Here is a 21,107-nt window from a genome sequence, read left to right as displayed (position 1 = left end):
GGCTCCCCACCCTCCCATGTGGGCCCGCTCTGGGAGCCTTCAGTGACCCTGGAGGGTGGTCCAAGGGCACATGCCCACCAGCGCCTCCGCACATGCAGGACTGAGGCGCATGTCTGGCTCCAGCAAGCCACATCCAACAGGGCAGCCAGCGGGCCAGACTCAGGATGACGAAGACAGGATACGTGGGGACAAACACCTGGGGAGAGGGGCAGAGAGGGCGCTGTGTCCTGCAGCAAGGCTGCATGGGTCCAGGAAGGGACCCCTACCGCCAGACAGGGCTGCCTCTTGCTGCTGTTCTGGGGCCGTTCCATGGCACATATGCGCAGTGGCCGCGGCAGCAGGGACAATGAAGGCTGTGCAGGGGCCAAGGACGTGGCCTTCCAGAACTCTCAGCCTGACTCCGAGCCCAACCCCAAACCAGCAAGGACCAAAACACGGTTGGACGGTGAGGACATGCCAGCAGCTTGGGGGCGGTCTGACAGTACACCAGCCACGATTTCAGTGCAGACGGTGACTTGCCCCTTGAGACAGCTGGGGCTTGACTGTCCCGGCGAGACCCAGGGATCAGGGCCGAATCCCCACTGATGGCCGAGAAGCCACAACTCTCCGAAGGAGGGTCCCTCTTCCCAGCAGCGAGGAGGCAGCCGGCTCCTGCTGGGAGACTGAGAAGCCTGGGCCACTGCTCTGTGCCCGGAAGGAGAGGTGGGGGGTGATATCTGCTCCCTGGAGGGTAGGTGGGGTGCATGGTGTCTGAGGAAGGAACCCGGGAGCCCGGTACCCCTCCCAGGATGCTGAGAGGGACCCTGACAGTTGGGGTCCTCAGGCCACCAAGCCAGCAAGTGGAGAAGAAGCTGCTTTAATGTTGGGGTGAGGTGTTCCCACCACAGAGAACAGGCTCAGGGCTTGCTACAGGCAAACTACCTCCCCCAGTTCAAACACTGACGTCCTTACCCCCAGGACCTCAGAATGTGAGTGCTGTCTGGAGTGGGGGCCTTTAAAGAGGCAACTGGTAACAGTGGGGCCCTGGGCACCAAGGCCTGAGGCAGGGGGACAGGCGCTGATCTTGGGGTTCTCATGGAGAATGGCCAAACCAACACCCTCACCCAGGACAAGACAGCTGATGGGCCCAGATGCCTGCATGCTCCACGTGGACAGGGCAGCGGGTTCCAGGGGAGGCGGGGGGACGACCAGGCCTTGTCTTCCATCTGCCTGGCCAGGCCCGCTGCACCCCGCCCCGCCCCCGAGCCCAGGTGGCTCCGGGAGGGCAGCAGGCAGGAGGCGGGTATTGGGCCCACTTCTGCGGGGCATGGTCCTCTCCTCACTGGGGGCCTTTCCCCACCGTGCTCCGTGGGCTCCATCTGTCCTGGGACACAGGTGGGGTGGGGAAGAGTCCCAGGTTCTGCAGAACCCTGCAGCTTCCCTGCCCTCTGCCCCCAAGTCCGTCCCCAGCCCCTAGGTGGTCCTCGTCTGGACGTGAGGTCTGTTTCCTCCAGGGGCCGGATGAGCAGCCCAGATGACCGTGGAGTGGACGCTGTCAGCCTCTCTCTCCGCTGGACAGTCTGGCCCAGGCAGCCTGGAAACCCCTGCCTGGGGGGGTGGGGTGGGGTGCAGGGTCCAATCTGGCTGGGCCTCAGGAAGCAGGACCCCCCTGGGCTCTGTCCTGCCCCAGGCCACCTGCTCCGGGCAGAGCCTCAGGTTCCGCCCTGCAGGGGACATGGTGGGCCTGCTGCGCCCAGCGGTGACACAGAGACTCCAGACAGGCAGGGCGGGCACTCCAGCGTGGGCACTCCAGGGCAGGCACTCCAATGGCAACTCACACTTGTCCGCATCCCACCCAAGTGGAATCCCGGCTCCCACGGGTGGGCAGAGGCCTCTGGTGGGCCAGCGGGGATGGCCGCGCTCCAGCTAGACCCCGTGTCCCAGTGCCCACCACGAAGGCTGTCCCCGAGACCGTGAGTGGTAAGGCCCTTTAAGGGGGCGAGTGAGGGGCCAGAGGGGACCAGCAGAGGGGAGGACTGGCTGGCAGGCTGCTGGCAGTTGGGCCCAGCCTGGCTCCTGGCCGCCCAGGCTCGCGGTCAGCACAGGCCCAGTCGCTGGGCAGCAGAAGCCCTCAAGAAGCAGGGGTCTCCAGGTACCGCACGGGGCTGGAGAAGGGGCCTGGCCGGGCCCAGTAGTCCACGGCACAAACCCGATAGGAGCCGGAGACCACAGCTGTGTCTGTGGACAGAGGTACATGCTCGTCTGCAGCCTGAACCCCTCTTATCCCCCCAGACTCCAGGTGTTGAAGGGCCCTGGACCACCCCACTCCCACCAGGGACTGTGCCGAGGTGGCAGGCACACCTGGGCTGAACACGAACAGGTTAAATGTTGAAGGCTTCCTGCTGATGGGAGCGAACACCCCACCCTCCGGGCAGAACTGGATCTCATAGGTCCACAGGCACCTGGGGAGGTTAGACCAGGGCTGGGGTCCAGGGGGGCTGCAGAAAGGTCAGGCGCAGAGCCCGAACACTCTCCCTGCAGTGGCGATTTCCACTCTGGCTGGGAGGAGAGAGCTGGACCACAAGCGTCATGGGCAGAGGTTCCCTGAAGATGCCCCCACCCTACATCAGACAAGTGCAGAGTCATGGGCATTGGTGACAACAATGGAGGCAGGTAAGTGTGGGGGACGCGGACATATCCTACGGCGGCGGGGGGGGGGGGGGGGGGGGTGGGGTGGGGGGGCGGTCCGAGGGGCGCTGGGGCCCTGCAGCTGGGAGGACTTGGGGGCTGAGGTGGGGTCGGGGGGCGGGGGTAGGGGCGGTGACCGCACTCACGCACTTGGAGCCCACACGCTCATCCGACCAGACCAAAAGCAACTGCCCGCGGGTCAGGGGCAGAGCACGGAGCCGAGTCACCTGGGAGAGCGAAGCTGAGGGTTGGCGGGGCGGGGCGCCCGGGGCGGGCGGCGGGGTCGGGGTCGGGGCCGGGAGTGGGGGGCGGCGGGGGAGCGGCCACTCGCCTGGCCCGGCGGCTCCTCGGGGCGCGCGCACACGTGCACCAGCAGCAGCGAGGGCAGAGCGAGCGGAGGGCGCAGCGTCAGGCGGCCGCTGCTGGGGAAGGGGCGCGGCTTCACGGCCGCAGGGTCCTGGGAACAGAGTCGGGCCCTCGGGACCCTCGGACCTCGGGAGGCGCCCCTTCCCCTCCCCTCCTTCTCCCGTCCCCTCCCTTCCCTTCCCGCGGACCTCGGCCGCGCGCATGCGCCGGAACTGCTCCGCCGAGGGGAAGACCGGCCTGCCCAGGCGCCGCCAGTCGCTGTAGGGGCTGCAGAGCCAGTTGTCCACGTAGAGCTGGACAAAGACGACCTCTGCGGAGCCAGATGCTGGGGCCGCGCCTCGCCTCCTCCAGGCCCCGCCCGCCCCAGGGCCGGGGTCCCCTCCCCGCGACCCCTACTCACCGGGGCCTGGGGGCACCCCGTGCAGGCTCAGAATCAATGGGACCGTGCGGTTGGCGTGGGCGCGGGTGTCATCGCTCCCGTAGACCAGCACCGTGGCGCGCCAGGCGTCGGCCGGGCCAGTGGAGCGGTGGGCGCTGGCCAGGACGCCCACCGTGTGGTTGCTGTCAAGCACCGCGCCGCCCCGCGACACTTCGGCCCAGAGCTGCTCGCCGTCTGCAGGCACGCAGGGGCGGTCAACACGGGGGTCGTGGTCGCTCTGCCCTCCTGGGCCGGGCTTCCCACCATTCGCCCTCCGGGGGAGGTCACGCACAACCTCCGCTGCCCGTGAGCTAGGAATGAGGCGGGGGGGGGGGGCTAGAGAAGAGCTCCCCGCTCCGCGGCAGGGTCCGCTGGCCTTTGCACGGGCTACTCCTAGACGAGAGAGACACCCCCCTCTCGCAGCAGGCGTTGCGGGGCGGCCCGCCGCTCACCCAGCAGGGCCAGCAGCGCCATGGCGGTGAGCACCGGCTTGCGCAGCAGCTGCACGTGCGGCGGGCGCGTGTTGTTGACCTGAAAGCGCGCAGTGAGCGTGCGCTGCGAGAACGGATGCGGGTGGTAGCTCAGGAAGGCGTTGTCGTTGCTCAGGAGCGCGTAGCGGACGGCCGAGCTGGCATTCGCCAGCAGCAGGTTCTGGTGCTGCGCGATGACCTGCAGATGTCGGGGCGGCTGGGACCATGTCGGTGGGGCGTCTGCCCCTCCCACCCGGGACTCCCGGGGGCGGGCCCACCTTCACGACCATGGCCGCGTAGGTCACGTCGGCCCTCCAGGGCTGCGGCAGGGACCAGCCCACCAGCGGGTCGGCCTCGTCGTTGTAAATGGGGGTGTCCGTGAACTTGGGGAAGAGCCGCTGTATCTGCTGCACGACTGCCGCCTCTTGCTCTAGGATGGAGATGGAGCTGCCCGCGCCCTGCGAGCCGCCGCCTGAGCACCTTGGGAGGGCCGCCGAGGGGCCGCAGGCGGGGGCGGAAGGGCAGGGTCCCCTGCCTACCTTCTTGTGCAGGGCGATGTAGTCCAGCCGCACACCCACCTCTCCGGTGAAGAAGTTGGTGCCGTTGTTACAGTGCCCCAGGAGGCCCCAGCAGAGCGGCGAGCGCGGCGGCGCGTGGAAGGCGTCTCCAGGGCCGCCCAGGCGCAGAGCCGGGCTGGCTGCTCGCAGACCCTCGGAACAGGCATCGTAGTAGTTCAAGAAGCCTGGGCAGGAAGGACACAGAGTCCACACCTCCGGGCCAGAGGGGCCCGCTGCCAAGCCCTCGCGGATCCACAGGACCCCAAGAGGCCGGCCCACCCACCTTGCAAGGTCATGGACACGTTGTCAAAGTCGTGGTGGTCTGGTTCGTTCCATGTCTCAAAATTCCACTTGGAAACGTGCTCGAGGCCATACCTACCTGCAGAGGGTCCTCACTGTGGCAAGAGGGCCCCTCCTCTGGGGCGGTGTCACCAGCTCATGGAGCCCTCCAGAGCAAGGAGGGCAACCACGGCTGGGAGGTTCAGATGTGATGGGAGGGTCTGGGTCCCTGGAGCTCACGGGCCTCGCCCCCCTCCCCACCACCCGGACCCTCCCCCATCAGGAGGCCCTGGCTTGGTGACTTCATGAGAAAACCAGGTGGGGTGGGGGTGGGATGGAGGGCAACCTGCCCAGGATTGCCCACCCAGTCCCCACAGGGCATGTGCCCCGCCCACCGATATATCTCCTGGCGAGGAGAGAGACCAGGTTCCTCCACTCAAACACCTGCTGCTTGTCCTCGAAGTCAGTGAAGCGTCCAGAGGGGCTGCCCATCAGCTCAAAGCCTGCAGCAACGAGGGTGGCATCCCACCGCTCACCTGCCTGGCACAGCCAGGTGGGCACAGAGGCAGCCCTGAGTGGGCAGCCAGGAGGACCCAGAAGAACCAGGCCAAGGAGAGACAGGGAGGCCAGCAGCACCAGGGCAACGTGGCAGCTTACCTGGGACGAGCTGGTTCTCCCTGAGAAGATCCAGGTACCGATCCAGGTGGGTGAAGTTGTAGCGCAGGCCCTGCCCAGCCAGCCCCCTGTGGAACGACATTCAGTGTCAGGCGGGGGAGCTGGTCCAGGGGCTGAAACGGCAGCCACACTCAAGCAGCTCGGGAACCAGCAGGGCAGCCTGCAGGACTAGGCTCCAGGGGCAACTGGACTTTCTCCTTCGAGAAAAGAGTCTGTGAGCCTCGTAGCCCCTCAGCCTAGCATGCGCGAATGCGTCTGCTCCAGAGGCCCACCCGCAGGCCTTCAAGGGCTCGGAACAGCCTGGGGCTCAGGGTGGGGGCGGGTGGGCAGGCCTTTGGGAAAGGTGCCACAGGTGGAGGCAGGGAGAGCAAGACAGCTCACAGGAAGGGGGAGGCTGTGCGGTGGGCCTGGCAGGGTGCTGCATTGCCAGAGCCTGCACCTCCTGGGGCCGGGGGCCTGGGTCTGGCTCCACAGGACCCCTGCGCCTCCCACTGCGAGAGGTATTGTGGACACAGCACCCCACCCCCTCCCACAGTGAGAAGTACTGTGGACACAGTACCCCTGCCCCTCCCACTGTGAGAGGTACTATGGACACAGTACCCCCATCCCCTCCCACTCTGAGAGGTACCATGGACAGGTCCCCTGCCCCTTTCCACTGTGAGAGGTAACCTGGACACAGTACCCCCATCCCCTCCCACTCTGAGAGGTACCATGGACAGGTCCCCTGCCCCTTTCCACTGTGAGAGGTAACCTGGACACAGTACCCCCATCCCCTCCCACTCTGAGAGGTACCATGGACAGTACCACTGCCCCCTCCCACTCAAAGGTACTGTGGACCCAACACCCCTGTCCCTTCCCACTCAGAGAGGTACCATGAACACAGTACCATCACCCTTCCCACTCAGAGAGGTACTGGAGACACAGCACTCCTGCCCCTTCCCTCTCAGAGAGGTACCATGAACACAGTACCCCTGCAATCCCCACTCTTCCAGGCACCGTGGACAGAGCCCCTGCCCCCTCCCCCTCCAAAAGTCACCGTGGACAGCGCCCCTGCCCCCTACCCCCTCTGAGAGGCACCGTGGACAGTACTCCTGCCCCCTCCCCCCTCTGAGAGGCACTGTGGACAGTACCCCTGCTCCCTCCCCCCTCTGAGAGGCACCGTGGACAGCATCCCAGCCCCCTCCCCCTCTGAGAGGCACCATGGACAGCGCCCCTGCCTCTTCCCACTCTGAGAAGCAATGTGAGCCCCTTTTTTCCCCCTTCATATGTTTTTGAGATTTAATTTTTTTTTAGCATACTTTGGATTCACAGCAAAATGAGAGGGAAGTAGAGACTTTCCCATTTACCCCTGCCGTCATACAGACACAGCCCCCGCCCCCAATAATCAGCTCCCAGAGTGGGACATTTGTTACCATTTTTGAGCCCACACTGACATAATCACCCCAAAACCACAGTTCTGGGTGGTGGTGTGGAGGTAACACGAGGGAGCTGGAGCGGATGGATTTAGGAGGTGGAGGGGCAGCGCGCGCTGACTAGGGCGAGCTCGGAGGGCAGTCCAGCCAAGGGGTTTCCCTTGAGGCCCTGGGTGGGGGCGGCTGCAGCGGGCAGGGGCAGGCAGCGGGAGGCTGAGTAAGATGGGGCTTGGCGTGCTGGTGTGGCGCGGAGGTGAGCATCCGAGGGGAACCTGGCTCGGGGGCTGGCCGAGGGAGCCGGTGCCCGGTGGTCACGCCGAGGCGTGCGGGGCAGGCAGACCAGAGAGGGTCTGAGGCCCGCTGGGTCCAGATAGGACCCGGAGGTGCAGCTGCGCCCCCAGCGGCGGCGGCAGCGGAGGGGCGAGGGGGAAGTCCGGGGGAATCCGGCCCTGACCTGCTCTGGTCTGTTTCACACCGGTCTGGACTGACCAGCGCTGAGCCCCGGACGCAGAGCGAGCGCTTGGGCAAGTCAGCACCTCCCTCCGGGGCCTCCAGCCTCCCAGTCTTCTCTACACAAAGTCAAGGCCGAGCCACCACGCACCCAGGTGCCTCCGGCTCCCGTCCGGCCCAGTCTTCCCGCCTCCGGGGGGGGCCAGCCCCACGGCACGTGCGCAGCGGTGATCCGCCCCCTCCCCCCCTCCAAAGGTCACAATCAGCAGCAAACGGAAAAAGCCTTAAGCGATAGGGTAAAAATTAAATGCGCGGCAAGGTACAGGTTCCAAAGTCCCGCAGGTGGGGGTGGGTGACGCTGAGGCGCGGGTGCCAGGCTCTCTTTGTGGATCCCGCGAGCAAGGCAGCCTTGGGGTAAATGCTGTTCCCGCGTTCTGGTCCCGGGCCAGCAGGGTGCCGCTAGGGGGAGCCCCAGCCGCAGGGCCGATGCCAGCCCGTTACTCCGAGCGGACCAGAGAGTCCGCTGACCCGTCCAGCGTCGGCTCCCGGAAATGCCCTGGGGGTCGGGACCAAAAGACCCAACACTGGGGGAATCCCGGGCCCAGAATCCTGGGGGGGGGGGGGGGCGGCCCTCGGGCCCTACTGGTGGTGCCCAGGTCTCCATCCGCTTCAGTCCCCCGGGGGAAGGAATGGGAGCGGTCACAGCCTGCGAGAGGGCCGAGCCAGCGCGGCAGCGCGCAGCCTAGCCCGGCGCCCCCCTGCAGGGGCCGGGGTCACCGACGCAGTCGCCCCAGCGCCTCTCCACCCTGCCGCCCCACAGGGGCCAGTCCTGGGTGGGAGGCACAGGCGGGGTCGTCTTCCGCTCCTGCCAGGGGGCCGGGCCGCGGCGGGCGAACAGCGGCGGCTGCACAACGGCTTCATTCACCGCGCAGGCGGCCAGCCGGGCGGCGCCGAGCCCACCCCCGCCCCTCTGCCCGAGCGCGTGCGCCGCGAAGACCCGGCGGGCGGTGCCCAGGCCCGGTGAGTGCTCGCGTCCGCGGGGCGGGGCCCAGGCCTCGCTCATGGAAGAGTGGGGACGCCGGGTGGGGATGCTCCTCGGCTGGTGCGGGAAGGGATGCGCGGGCAGGCGAGGGCGCAGGGTGGGGGTGGGGCCAGGGCTGCTCGGTTTGGGGGGCGGTGCGGGGTGCGGTCGCACTCGTGGCGGGGGCAAGGAGCAGAGCATGTGTGGAAATGCACGCGGCGGGAGCGCAGGCCGCCCCTGCTCGGTGCGGGTGGGACGCGCAGGGCCGGCGTGGGCGAGTGCGCGGGGCGGGGCAGAGAGCGCCCAGCGCTGAGGCCGGGAAAGTGCGGTCCGGGTTGGGGTTCCGAGGGGGCCGCCAGGCCGACTGGGCGGGCAGGAGAGGAACCGCAAGCTGCGCCCTGGAGATGAGGATGGGCTGGCTCTTCTCACGTGCCGTGGGTATACAAAGCTCCTTTCCAAATACGTGAACTCAGCTATGGAGACGGTGATTTAAGGACCACCATTGAAACAACTGTGTGCACAGGATTGGAGGAGGCAAACGGAGGGCGGTTCCCGCAGGCCGAGGCGCGGGAGATCCGGTGCCCTCTGCGGGCCAGCCACGCGCCAGGGCCCTGCTGTCTCCTGCCCGCGCAGAAAAGTCTGCAGTGGGGTTCAGCCAGCAAGGCCCTGGGCCCCAAGGTGGTGCCTGTGTTCCCTCTCTGACGACAGCAAAGAACATGGGCCTTAAAGCACAGGGCGCAGATGGGGGCGTGGCTCAGGCCCCGGGGGTCCTGCCGGTCTCTCCAAGGACAGGAATGAAGCCTCAGCTGTATCTCCTCACTTGCTTAGACGCAGGGGCTGGGGGAGTAGAAGGCCCAACCCTACCACCACGACAGCCAGGCCAACCCGAAGGACAGCCCTCCCAGAGCGTCTCCACCCGCCCAGCCCCCAGCATGGTGCTCCACACGTGGCTGGCCCCCAGAACGCCCTCCTGCCTCCAGGCTCCCCTCCCTTCCCCTCCCGACACCAGCTCCCTGGCCCGTCACATCCCACCACCGCCCCTCCCCGCACTCAGGAACCCCCGTGTGCACACTCTGGGCCTTACCCCCACCCAAGGAGACTCCCAGGGTGGGCGGAGCTCCCCTTCCCCAGGCTGAGGCCCCCAGCTCCACCTCTGCCCCCCTGGCAGTTCCGGCACTACTGGTAGCCGGTTGGAAGATAAGCACTGTGACCCGGTGGCTACACTCTCTCCAGCCCAGAGAGGACTCTTATCTGCCCCTGGGCAGCTGTGACTCATCCTGCCTGCTCGCTGGCCAGTGGCTCCTGTAAATAAACCACATCCTTGGGCAAACAGCTGCCCGCTAGGGCCGAGTGGGCCCTGGTCAGGACTCTGAGGGGTGGGGGGGCACGCTGGGGGTTGGAGGGGGGGCACTGGGGTGGCCCAGGCTCTGGCAGAGTCCTCAAGGGCAAGGACTGTGTCTGGAGCTGAGCAGTGGGGCCTGGGCACTGACCACACTGCTCGCTTCTGCAGGGGTGGGGAGACCTCTCACTCTCAGGCGCTCCCCCGCCCATCCTGGGGTTCCACCCCCATCTCTGCCCCCAAATGGGGCCCCAGTCTTCCCCAGCCAGGCTGTGGGCGTGAGAACAGGGTACACCTTTGGGGGCTCTGGGGGAAGGTCCCAGAGTGAGGCCAAGTGTGTTAGGAACCTGGAGAGATCTCTGCCCGCCCCCGACCCGGGCCTCGGGGGACAGTGGGCCCAGGCCAGCTCTGCCTTGCAGCCTCATCACAGCGACCCCGGCCAGCCCCCCGGGGTGGAGGACACTCACGGCCCGGGAGACGGGCTCCTCTCCCCACATTGCCCCTCAGACACCCACATGTTCCTTTTCAAGGTGGGAGAACTGAGGTTCCGAGTAACATTTAAAACAGCAGCACACTCAAGTTTACTGTGCGTGGGACATGAGGGTAGTTCTCTAAACCGACCGCTTACCTCCCACTGGCCCCGAGACGCAGGTACCACCACCCTGGAGGAGCGACCGAGGTGTGGCGAGGCCAGGCACCCGCCCTCAACACAGGGTCAGCACCTGGCTGAGAGCCAGCAGGTTGGGCTCCAGAGGGCAGACCCAAGGCCCCCCCACCCCGCCCCCAACCCCAGGCAGGAAGGACACGCTCGGCTGGTTATCAGATCTCCATACCGGCAACCCTGGAGTCTGCGACCCAGAGCAGAAGCCGGGCCGCGTCTGCCCGGGACCCAGCCAGCTCCGGCACAGACCAGACCCACCTCCTGGAAAACAGGACGTACAGGGACGATGCTGGGGGCCACGTCCTTCCCGCAGACCCCCACCCTTGCCCACGTTCCAGGTCCTGGAAGCCGAGAGCTCAGCCAATGGCTCCCCCCGCCCCCACCCCAGCCGCCCTGTCCGCACCTGCAGCCCCGCTCCCTCCCGGGAGACTGGAAGCTTATGAAAGGCCCACACAATTGTCATTCTCTGAGCCTCTGATTACAGAACAACTCCCCGGATTAGCCACTCAGGTAACACTCATCTTGGGGAAACCTGTGACTCAGCAGTCTGAGTAAATGATTTAACTGCAAGCCCAGCAAACTGGGCAGTCAGATGCTGAGCACAGACCACTGACCGCTGGTCGACATGGGCCAGTTCAGCCTGAGCCCACTGCCGCACGCCCCACCCGCGGACTGAGCCAGAGGGTCCCGGAACAGACGCGCCAGGCCTGAACTACCCACCGAGCCTGGGAGGGGGTCCCTCAGGTAAGAGTCCTCTGGGGCCCGCTGCAGGACAGCGGGGCTCTGGCCCACCTGGCCACAGCAAAGGTCAGTGGCCCATCTGGAGAGTGGCAAGGCCTGACCCCGAGGTCTCTTTTGTGCACTCCCAGGCATTCAAACAATCCTCAACAGACGCCCCTGGACCCAAGAATTCTGGCTGAGCTCAGGGTGTCCAGGGATCCCCGTGTGGTGCCCCGAAGGGCAGGCCTGGGTCTGCACCTGTCCTCCTCACGCAGGGCTGCCCCCAGGCCCTGGGTCCCAGGCCCGTGTGCACCATGCCCGGGTGACCAGGCTCTGAGTGGGCAGAGACCGTCATGAGGGGGACGTCAAGAGCGGAAGGCCGGAGGGCCCTCAGTGCAGCTGTGAACAGTGCCCCGGTGCGCCTGCTCACTGAGTAGGCGGCAAGTTGGGCTGGGCCCGGGCAGCAGGCTGCCCTCTGGACTGCGAGGAGGGTTGGCACGTGCTTCCCACGGTGCCTGTGGGGTCTGAGCCAGAACTCAGCAGCGTTAACTCGCGCTGGGAAAGGGGGCCTGCCGTCCAGGACTCCCTGGCAGGCGCAACGCCCCACTTGCCCCCCAGATGCACTGCACATGCAGGAGGTCTGCCCGAGGACTGGGCAGCGGCAGGTGCTGCTGCAGCGCGGACTTAGGGCTCTGGCCTCCACAGGGCTGCAGCTGCCGGCGCAGGCCAGATGTCCAGACGGCGGGCGGAGCGGCCTCTAGTGTGGGCATAGGCCACTGGGGCTGCGTGGGCACAGGGGGCCCGGTCCGGCTGTGCGTCTGGCTCCCGTGAGGCCCTCTGACCCTGACAGCCTGGCCTCCCCGATGGTGACACCCACCTCCACCCACTTTGCAGGTTCTCCCGGGGAGCCCGGGGCCCCACGATGGAAGCATCCTCTGAGAACACGGAGCAGGGTGGGCGGCCGGTGCTAGTCCGTCGGCACCTCCCGCCACCCCCGGGCCTGCGCGAGGCCCTGAAGGCTGGGCTGCGGCGGAGCTGCGCCTGCAGCCTGCAGGGCGCCTGGGCGCAGATGCAGGCCCTGTTCCCTGCCATCTGCTGGCTTCGCGGGTACCAGCCCCGGGAAGCACTGGCAGGCGACATCATGTCTGGGCTGGTCATCGGCATCATCCTGGTGCCGCAGGCCATCGCCTACTCGCTGCTGGCCGGGCTGCAGCCCATCTACAGCCTCTACACGTCCTTCTTTGCAAACCTCATCTACTTCCTCATGGGCACCTCGCGCCACGTCTCTGTGGGCATCTTCAGCCTGCTCTGCCTCATGGTGGGCCAGGTGGTGGACCGTGAGCTCCTGCTGGCTGGCTTCGACCCCTCCCAGGATGGCCCGGGGCCCGGGGCCAACCGCAGCAGTCTCAACGACTCAGCCACTGTGCCGGCGCTTGGGCTGCAGGACTGCGGGCAGGACTGCTATGCCATCCGCGTGGCCACGGCCCTCACACTGGTGGCTGGGCTTTACCAGGTGAGGTGCTGCACCCGCGCCCACACAGGGAGCCTGTCCGGATGGCCATGGGCTGTGGCTCCGGGCCCAGGCATGCCCCACTGCCCCACCTGGCCCCGAGTCCCCCCTGGCTTCCTGTCCCAATTGGGACCCTGGGGCCTTCCTGCCTTCCCAAGGCCTCATCGGACCAGGACACCTACCCCATATCACCTCTTCCCAAACGCCACCGCAGGCCCCGCCCTCAGCTCTCCTGGGAGGTGGCTGGCGCTGCCTTCTGACACCTGGAGTCCACGTGCATGAGACCATGCTGACCCCGCAGCCACGGTGCGTGCTCCGGTGTCTGCTGGGCCTGTGTGCGCACACACGTGTGCAGGCTGCCTCGCGTGGGGGCCCTGAGGGAGACACGCAGTGCGAGGGCGGGAGTGGGGCTATCCACCTGCAGCCCCGGCCATGCTCCGTCCACAGGTTCTCATGGGCATCCTCGGGCTGGGCTTCGTGTCCGCCTTCCTCTCGCAGCCGCTGCTGGACGGCTTCGCCATGGGGGCCTCGGTGACCATCCTGACCTCCCAGCTCCGGCACCTGCTGGGTGTGCGGGTCCCGCGGCACCGGGGACCGGGCCTGGTGGTCAGCACGTGGCTGAGCCTGCTGCGCGGTGCTGGGCAGGCCAACCTGTGTGATGTGCTCACCAGTGCCGTGTGCCTGGCTGTGCTGCTGGCTGCCAAGGAGCTCTCAGACCGCTTCCAGCACCGCCTGAGGGTGCCGCTGCCCGCCGAGCTGCTGGTCATCGTGGTGGCCACGCTCGTGTCCCACCTCGGACAGTTCCACGAGCGCTTCGGCTCTAGCGTGGCGGGCAACATCCCCACCGGCTTCGTGGCACCACGGGTGCCAGACCTGGGGCTGATGTGGCGGGTGGCACTGGACGCTGCCTCCCTGGCCCTCGTGGGCTCCGCTTTCTCCATCTCACTGGCGGAGATGTTCGCCCGCAGCCACGGCTATGCTGTGCGCGCCAACCAGGAGCTGCTGGCCGTGGGCTGCTGCAACGTGCTGCCCGCCTTCTTCCACTGCTTCGCCACGAGCGCTGCCCTGGCCAAGAGCCTGGTGAAGACGGCCACGGGCTGCCGCACACAGCTGTCCAGCGTGGTTAGCGCCGCCGTGGTGCTGCTGGTGCTCCTGGTGCTGGCGCCGCTGTTTCGGGACTTGCAGCGGAGCGTGCTGGCCTGCGTCATCGTGGTCAGCCTGCGTGGGGCCCTGCGCAAGGTGCGGGACGTCCCGCGCCTGTGGCGACTCAGCCCCGCCGACGCGCTGGTCTGGGTGGCCACGGCAGCCACCTGCGTGCTGATCAGCACCGAGGCCGGGCTCCTGGCCGGCGTCCTGCTCTCGCTGCTCAGCCTGGCTGGCCGCACCCGCCGCCCACGCACCGCCCTGCTCGCCCGCGCTGGGGGCTCCAGCTTCTATGGGGACCCGGCAGAGTTCGAGGGCCTGGCCCCTGAGCCCGGCGTGCAGGTGTTCCGCTTCACGGGGCCGCTCTACTACGCCAACAAGGACTTCTTCCTGCAGTCGCTGTACAGCCTCACGGGGCTGGACGTGGGCTACGCGGTCGCCAGGAGGAAGGAGAGAGGCCCCGGGGTGGGGGCCGGTGAGGGAGACCCCGTGGGGGGCAGGGACCTGGGCTCCGGGAGTGGCACAGCCTCGCTGGTGCCTGCGGTGACCCACTTCCATGCGGTGGTCATCGACTGCGCCCCGCTGCTGTTCCTGGACGTGGCTGGCCTGGCCACACTGCAGGAGCTGCATCGAGACTATGGGGCCTTGGGCATCAGCCTGCTCCTGGCCTGCTGCAACCCCTCGGTAACAGACATGCTGAGAAGAGGTGGCTTCCTCGGGGAGGACCCGGGGGATGAGGCCGAGGACGGGCAGCTGTTCCCCAGCGTGCACTGTGCCGTGCAGGCGGCCCGCGCCCGCCACCAGGAGCTGGCAGCCGCCAACTCCATCCTCTAGTGGAGCCAGCGCCTGCGGCCAGCCCCCACACCCACTGCCCATCACGGCCACCCTCCATCGCCTGGTTCCTCTGACCTAGAGAAGCTGGGGATCCCAAACGGGATGGAGGGCCGCACTGGGCACACACAAGGACCCACACTGCACCCCGAGACAGACGCGGCCCCAGCGTCATGCCGGGCACAGTGCTGCATGCCCACAGTCCATGGAGCCAGTCTGACACTTGGCGTCCTGTCTTACTTGGAGGACCCTGAGGCAGTCACCTGGCATCCAAGGTGCCAAAAGGACATCAGTCCTTTGACCTGCCAGCCCCCACCCCCCTGGTGAGAGCTGGTAGCTCTGGCCAGGGACATGAGAGTCTCTGTCTAGGAAACCCCACACTGCACACACCCAAGTGTCTCTCACACCGTGTACCTCAGCCCCGCTGGGCCTCAGGCAGATGGGACCAACATGATTGCCGCCTGGGCCTGACGGGGTGACCCTGTACAGCCCGAGCAGAGCAAGAGTGCCCACTTGCCGCTGCGGGGTCCAGCTGTGCCTCCAGGGTGGCTTCCAGGAGGAAGTCAGCGGAACCCAAGGCGAGGGGTCTTTGCCGAGAAGCAGAAGGGCAGCGACTCCCTCTGGCCCCGCCAGGGCCCGTGCTGCACTGCCCTCCAGCCCAGACACCACCTCCCCCACGGGCTCTGCCCAGTGGCCCGGCCCCTTCGTCACCCACCTGGCCGTGATGAGGTCCAGCAGCCAGTGGGTCCGAACCTGCTCAATGCCGCCGTGAGGAACCGCACCCACGTAGGCCAGGTTGAGCTGCTGATCCCAGCTGAGGTCATACCGGTCGGCCTGGCCATGCGGCAGTGGGGGACTGGACACAAAACACAGGGAGTGGAGCCATCAGTCCCCAGGGGAGGGGCTCATGGAACAGCCTCCACACACACCGCACCTACAAACCCAGGGAAGGGATGGGGTGTACCTTTCTGCCCGCGAATTTCACTGCCCCTGACAATAAACCAGTCCCTACTGCCAGGACTGGGTGAAGCCTCAGGTTTACGGGGGTCAAGGGCTCCCAGGGAGACCACATACCTACGCTAAGCCCTGCCCCACCGGTGGGGAGATATCAGCTCCAAGCCTGGCAGAGGCCACTAGGGACACCCAGCATGGGTACAGGTCCCACCGCGGGGTTGTGGGACACGCTGGGGTTGCCCCCTTGAGACGGTCCTAGGCCACAGCCCCTCCTGCAGCCTGCGGTGTCCTGGGCAGCCCCCAGGCTCTTCAGACTCCTGGGGGAGACCGGGCACAAGGGGGACCACCCCCCCACCCTGACTCCTGGGGCAGCTACTCAGCTGGCAAAGCTCCGCGGCACCGCTGGAAACGTGGCACAGGGCCAACGGACAGAGAGGAGAGCCCCACCCCGAGGGGGGGCCTGAAAGGAAGGAGGGAGCCGCGGCCCCCCTCACTCCGGGGCGCCCGCTCCAGCTGCGACAAGGGGCCCCGGGGCCCGGGGCGTGGCGCGAGGCCGCAGGCCATTTGGAAGGAGCGCGCGGCAGGCAGGCACTAGCTGGACCGCCGCGACCTCGGCGTCCCCGCGCGGAGCTCACCAGAAGCCGGTGCTCCTCCAGAAGGGCCGCAGGGGCCGCAGCGCGCGGGCCGCGTCCACGCGCACCAGGTGCGGGGCCTCGGCGGCCGCGAGCGCCACCACCCAAAGCGTGCTCAGGATGGCGAGCAGCACGGCGGAGGGGCGCGGGGGACGCATGGCGGGGGCGCGGGCGCTGGCGCACCCCAATCCCTGCACACGCCCCGGGCGCTCTGCGCTCTGCGCTCTGCGAGCTGAGGTCCACGCCCCGCCGTCCGGTTCCGCCTCCGGGTCGCGGGCCACGTGACCGCTGGCGCGGGGAGGGACCTCGGCAGGACCCGGGCAGGCGGGGTCAGCTGGGGGGCGGGCGTGGTGGCCGGGGCGGGGCCGGAGCGCGGCCAAGAGGGGCGGGTGGGGACGGTCCCGGGCGGTGGGCGTGGGGCTGCGGGCCGGGCCTGGGGTCGACCGCAGCCCGGAAACTGGAGCGCGTCTCCAGGCCGAGGGCAGTGCCTTGCTCCCCCGTCTGGAGCCCCTCCCGGCCATGTGCGCCTCTCCGTCCCCTCCGGCAGCGGGCACCGGACCCCTCCGTCCCCTCCCGCTCAGCGGGCACCGGGCCGCTCTTGGAAAGCGCTTGGCGGTTGTGTCAGGGCTTCGGAAGGTCGCCCGGGAAGTAGCCTAACGCTCCGGCCGGGTGGTTGCTCCATGGCTGAAACCGCGAAGACTGGACAGTGCGGGGAGGTGCCCAGATGTGGACCCATTTGGAAGGTGGGTTGGTGGCCCTTAGAAATTTGGCCGGAGCAGCGTGGGGACTTGTGGTTTTCTGAAAGAGGAGCTATTGTAAAACAACTGGGGTGGTCCGGGGTCTACGCTGCTTTTGAGAAGTGCAGTGGACATCTCTGTGGACAGCTGGGCAGCCTGGTCCGTGTGTTGGGGAAGGTGGGGTCAGTGGTGTAAGCATTTAAGCTTTGAACACACACATACACTACGAGTTTCTGCGCCACTTCACTTCCTCCGCTAGACATCCCAGGGCTCAGGGAGGGGCCTCTGGCCCCCACATTGACCTCCCTCGACAGCAGAACCCTCCCGGAGTCCACCCTTTTCCACTGTCCCCTGGGGTGAAGACAGAGAGGAGCTGATCGCTTTCCAAGAGTTGACCGACACCATCCAGCCACTGCATGGAGCCGAGCTGCCGGAGGAGAAGGGCAAAAGCAGCAGAACCCAGGAGTGTCCAGGTGAAGTGCAGACGGCACAGCCAGAGGGGGGCCTCCAACGCGGCCAGAGGGGGAAGGACCCATTACCTCAAAGAGCCAAACAGCAAGAAGGAGCACTGACCTTCCAACAGAAGCTATCAGAGGCAACAGAAAAGAAAGGAAAACAGTCAATCACTGTCAGTCAGGTCGTCTAAACCCAGCAAAAAGTGTGCTTTGAGATGAGGACAAAAGAGACGATTCCAAGGGTCCAGCTCTGAGGACGGTCGTCACCACTGACCCTCCTTGGTGATAACTGGTGTCCTTCCAGGAGGTCAGGGATCCTCACAGAAGGAAGGACATGCGGCAGAAAGGTCTGTTGTCCGCAAACCCGATGGAGAGCAATGCCCACACACGGGAGCGCTTGTGAGACTTGAGACAGATCCCGAGATGGGAGCCCCTGACCACAGTTGCCAGGAGTTGCAAGGGTCACGCGGTACGCGAGTGGCTGGCCGCCCCGTTCCCCGAGTGGGGCTGCTGCCCTAAAGGGACTTTGCAGCTGCGATTGAGTTAAGGGTCTTACAGTGGGGAGATGATCCTGGATTATCGGACTGGGCCCTAATATCCTTGTCCGGGGGAGACGGGGGGGGAGATTTGACACAACAGAGGCCCCATGGGGACTTCAGAAGAGAAAGCCTCTTGAAGACTGTCCTAAACTCCGTCCTGGGGACTTGTTTTAATCAGGCACGGTTAGACCGAAGGACACAGATCCCGGAAAAAAGAGGCAGGCCCATGCAGGGAGGCCACAAGGGGAGGAGCATTATTAAAGGATCCCAAGCTCAGGGCGTCTTGAGTGCCCAGTGGCAGGACGTGTCCCCTTTAAGCAGAGGAAAGGGCAGTGGAAAGCTTTAGAAGCTGGCGGGTGAGTTGGCCAAGGCACTTGAATGACGGGAGATTAAGGCCTGGAACAAGACAGAGACCTGTCTGGAGGCCCACTTGCTGGACTGGAGTTTGGAGAAGGCTGCCCGAGGAGGCCCGTCTGCGTCTCAGTTCAGCCCTCTGGGCGCCCTCAGGGCCGGGCTGTGAGAGTGACCCGAGTGTGTGTGTGTGTGTCAGCCTGAAAGAACCAGCTCTCCCTGACCCCGTGCGTGGCTTTCGTGCACCTGGAGACACGCGGGATTTCAGTGTATTCATGTGAGACCAGAGATTCCTAAAGTCCTTCACTCCTATCATGTGGGAATGGGCCACTCGTGGGCCCTGCCGCTGGTGGGCTGAGCTCGGGGTCTTTCCATCACAAGGGCTGAGGGCCAGGGGCAGCGGGGTCACAGGGCGGGAGGCGGGGTGTGGCCGCTAGCACCCTTTGCACAGTCCGGGGATGCCTGTACTGAGACTCCGGGTCGTGGGCTCGGGGCCAGGCCCACCCTGGGCAGCCTGGAGCGGCGGGGCTGTCCCTGGGGGTGGTGCCAGCGGCGGGAGAGGAAATCATTCTGGTTGCTGGCGGCTGAGGCCTTGGTGCCGAGGCTGTAGAGTTCTGGGTGGGCCCAGCAGTGGGACCACTGCGGCATGGCGTGCTTTTCGTCCACCTGAAATTTTCCTGGGAAAAGAACAGGCTGAATTAGGCTCCATTCTCCCTCAATGCCCTTAGGGTGGTTTTTGCCTTTCGGTCTTTTCTCCTTCTTCGTTTGTTCATTCGTTCATTTTTCTGTTAGGATTCTTGTCACTGTCTCTGGCTGGTCAGTGGGCCAGGGGCCCTGCCAGCAGCACCAGCAGTCTTTCCCCCTCTTCTTTCTCTTAAGCAAAAGTCTGTTTTCTCTCTTAAATGAATCCTGGCCTGTATCTCTAAGCAGCTAAGAACGGTTTGCTTTTATCTGCCCCCATCCATCTCTGACTGTACTGACGACTTTTGCTTGTTTCCTGTGTTCTTCTTTCCTGGAGAAGGGAGCGGTGCCCCGCTCCAGTACTCTGGCCTGGGGAGTCCCCATGGGTCGCAGAGTCCTGCACAACGGAGCAACTGTCACTGTCACTGTGCTCTCGGTGCTCTGGCCTTGGGGGCTTGGTCCTGGAGAGGCTGCCCCCCCAGGACTGCGCCCCTCCCCAGACGGGTCCAGAGCCCTCACCCCAGTCAGCCCCTTCACCTGCGTGCACACGGTGCCTCAATATGCCCCCCCATCACCCCCAGGCTGGCACTGGACCACCAGGGGCTGCCCCGGCGCTCAGGCCTGCCCGATCATTCAAGCCGCCCAGTCCTGAATTCCCTCCATGGTCCCGTGCTGCTCACCACTCCTTCCTGCCAACCCCCGCGAAGGTTCTGGGCCGTGCTTTCTTCACTTCTGCCTCCTGACCCAAACCTCTACTCTGGATGTGCCGCCCCTTCTCTCAAGCAACGTGAATAATAAATTCTTCATCCACAGGCAGTGTCCCCATCACTTTACCACAGTGATTAAAACAAACCCTGGGCACAAAGCTTTGAACAGAGATGTCGTGCTGAGGCTCTTAACGACGAAGGAAGGGGCCATGGGCTCCAGAATGCCGAGAACAGGGCTCAGTCACTGGGCGGGAACGCGGACCTGCCCACAGCCTTAACACACACAGGGGCTCCTGCTGGCCGGGACTGCACCATGACACTGGCGCGGTGGGACTGCGTGGCAGTGGGCAAAGAGGGACAGAGACACCCAGGGAGGGTCCACGCGGCGGCCTGGGTTCACACAGGGCCTTGGCCACATGCCCACGAGGCTTTGCTAAACTCGCTAAACGCCATATGTAAAGTAGACAGCCAACGGGAATTTGCTGTTTGGCTCAGGAAACTCAAACAGGGGCTCTGTATCAACCCAGCGGGGTGGGATGGGGAGGGAGATGGGAGGGAGGTTCAAAAGGGAGGGGATATATGTGTACCTACGACTGATTCATGTTGAGGCTTGACAGAAAGCAACAAAATTCTGTAAAGCAATTATCCCTCAATAAAAAATAATTTTTTTTTTAAACTTGCTAAATGAAGACAACGTGACCACAATGGTTCCCACACCCTCTCGGGTGCCCCGTCACGCTTCCCTCTGGCTGGAGTGATCCTGGGGGGCACTCTGGGGGTCTGGCCAAGGGGAAGTTGGTTTTGGGAACATCAGTTGGGGGTCAGTGGGGAAGCCACTTGCTTAGGAAGTTACGGCCAGTCATCCTGGAGCAGAAAACGGCTTCCAGGAACTCCTATCACAGCTGCCCAGCAGGAAGGCGTGAATCACACCAGCTTTGGGAGAGGATTAAACATCCGCTGACTTAACAGGAAATACTGACATCCACAAGATACCGTGGTCCCTGATGGCCAGTGACAAGGACATAACGTAAGGAGCTCCGTCAAATCGGCGGGGTCATTTAGATTAGTCACGACCCAGGGAAAGGACGCAGCCCTGAGGCTTCCCAGCTTACAGATGAGACAAACTGACAAAGTTTTCTCCAGGTGTTTCAGCAGTCTTAACTGTTCATATGATACAACCAGCAATGACTCGTCAAGCAGAAACTCCTGTGAAATAGCAGCCACAGGACTCCCCTGGTGGTACAGTGGGTAAGGATCCACCTGCCAGTGCAGGGATCCGGGTTCGAGCCCTTGTCTGGAAGATAACGCGTGCCTCGGAGTGACTGATGCCTGTGGGCCGCGACTTCTGACCCAGAGCGCCAGAGCTGCTAGAGCCCTACTCCACAACTGACCCCCCGCCATGAGAAGCCATGAGCTGCGGCTAGAGAGTGTCCCCTGCTCCTCAAAACCAGGAAGGCCAGAGCACAGGGCAAACAGCAGCACAACCGAAAACAGACATGCAAGTGAACCCAGAAACCACCACCACTGTCTTC

General features: G+C 65.4%; 2 protein-coding genes across 10 annotated transcripts; one reads left to right on the top strand and one right to left on the bottom strand.

Moving 5' to 3' along the window:
- Positions 1–840: 840 nt before the first annotated feature.
- Positions 841–16,370, bottom strand: IDUA (alpha-L-iduronidase). 9 transcript variants are annotated; one of them, XM_070462510.1, is made up of 14 exons: positions 16,109–16,368; positions 15,235–15,375; positions 5,415–5,500; positions 5,153–5,260; positions 4,762–4,857; positions 4,461–4,663; positions 4,200–4,379; positions 3,904–4,120; positions 3,434–3,646; positions 3,222–3,343; positions 2,999–3,124; positions 2,818–2,894; positions 2,341–2,441; positions 841–2,217 (listed from the first exon to the last, which is right to left on the bottom strand). In XM_070462510.1, the coding sequence occupies exons 1-14, from the start codon at positions 16,261–16,263 to the stop codon at positions 2,111–2,113; spliced, it is 1,932 nt and encodes a 643-aa protein (XP_070318611.1). In that variant the 5' UTR covers positions 16,264–16,368; the 3' UTR covers positions 841–2,110. The 9 variants fall into 9 exon arrangements, with proteins under 9 accessions (XP_070318611.1, XP_070318612.1, XP_070318616.1 ...); XM_070462511.1 differs by lacking the exon at positions 2,999–3,124 and having other exon boundaries at positions 16,109–16,367; XM_070462515.1 differs by lacking the exons at positions 15,235–15,375; positions 16,109–16,368 and adding an exon at positions 10,719–10,796.
- Positions 10,896–15,536, top strand: SLC26A1 (solute carrier family 26 member 1). Its single transcript, XM_020899454.2, has 3 exons — positions 10,896–11,059; positions 11,930–12,548; positions 12,993–15,536. Exons 2-3 carry the CDS (start codon positions 11,958–11,960, stop codon positions 14,520–14,522), a joined length of 2,121 nt encoding a protein of 706 aa, XP_020755113.2. The 5' UTR covers positions 10,896–11,059; positions 11,930–11,957; the 3' UTR covers positions 14,523–15,536.
- Positions 16,371–21,107: the final 4,737 nt, after the last annotated feature.

Source organism: Odocoileus virginianus, unplaced genomic scaffold (genome assembly GCF_023699985.2).
Source record: "Odocoileus virginianus isolate 20LAN1187 ecotype Illinois unplaced genomic scaffold, Ovbor_1.2 Unplaced_Scaffold_5, whole genome shotgun sequence".
NCBI classification, from domain to species: domain Eukaryota; kingdom Metazoa; phylum Chordata; class Mammalia; order Artiodactyla; family Cervidae; genus Odocoileus; species Odocoileus virginianus.
Note: the sequence above shows the minus strand (reverse complement) of the source record. Positions and strands in the feature narration are given on the sequence as shown.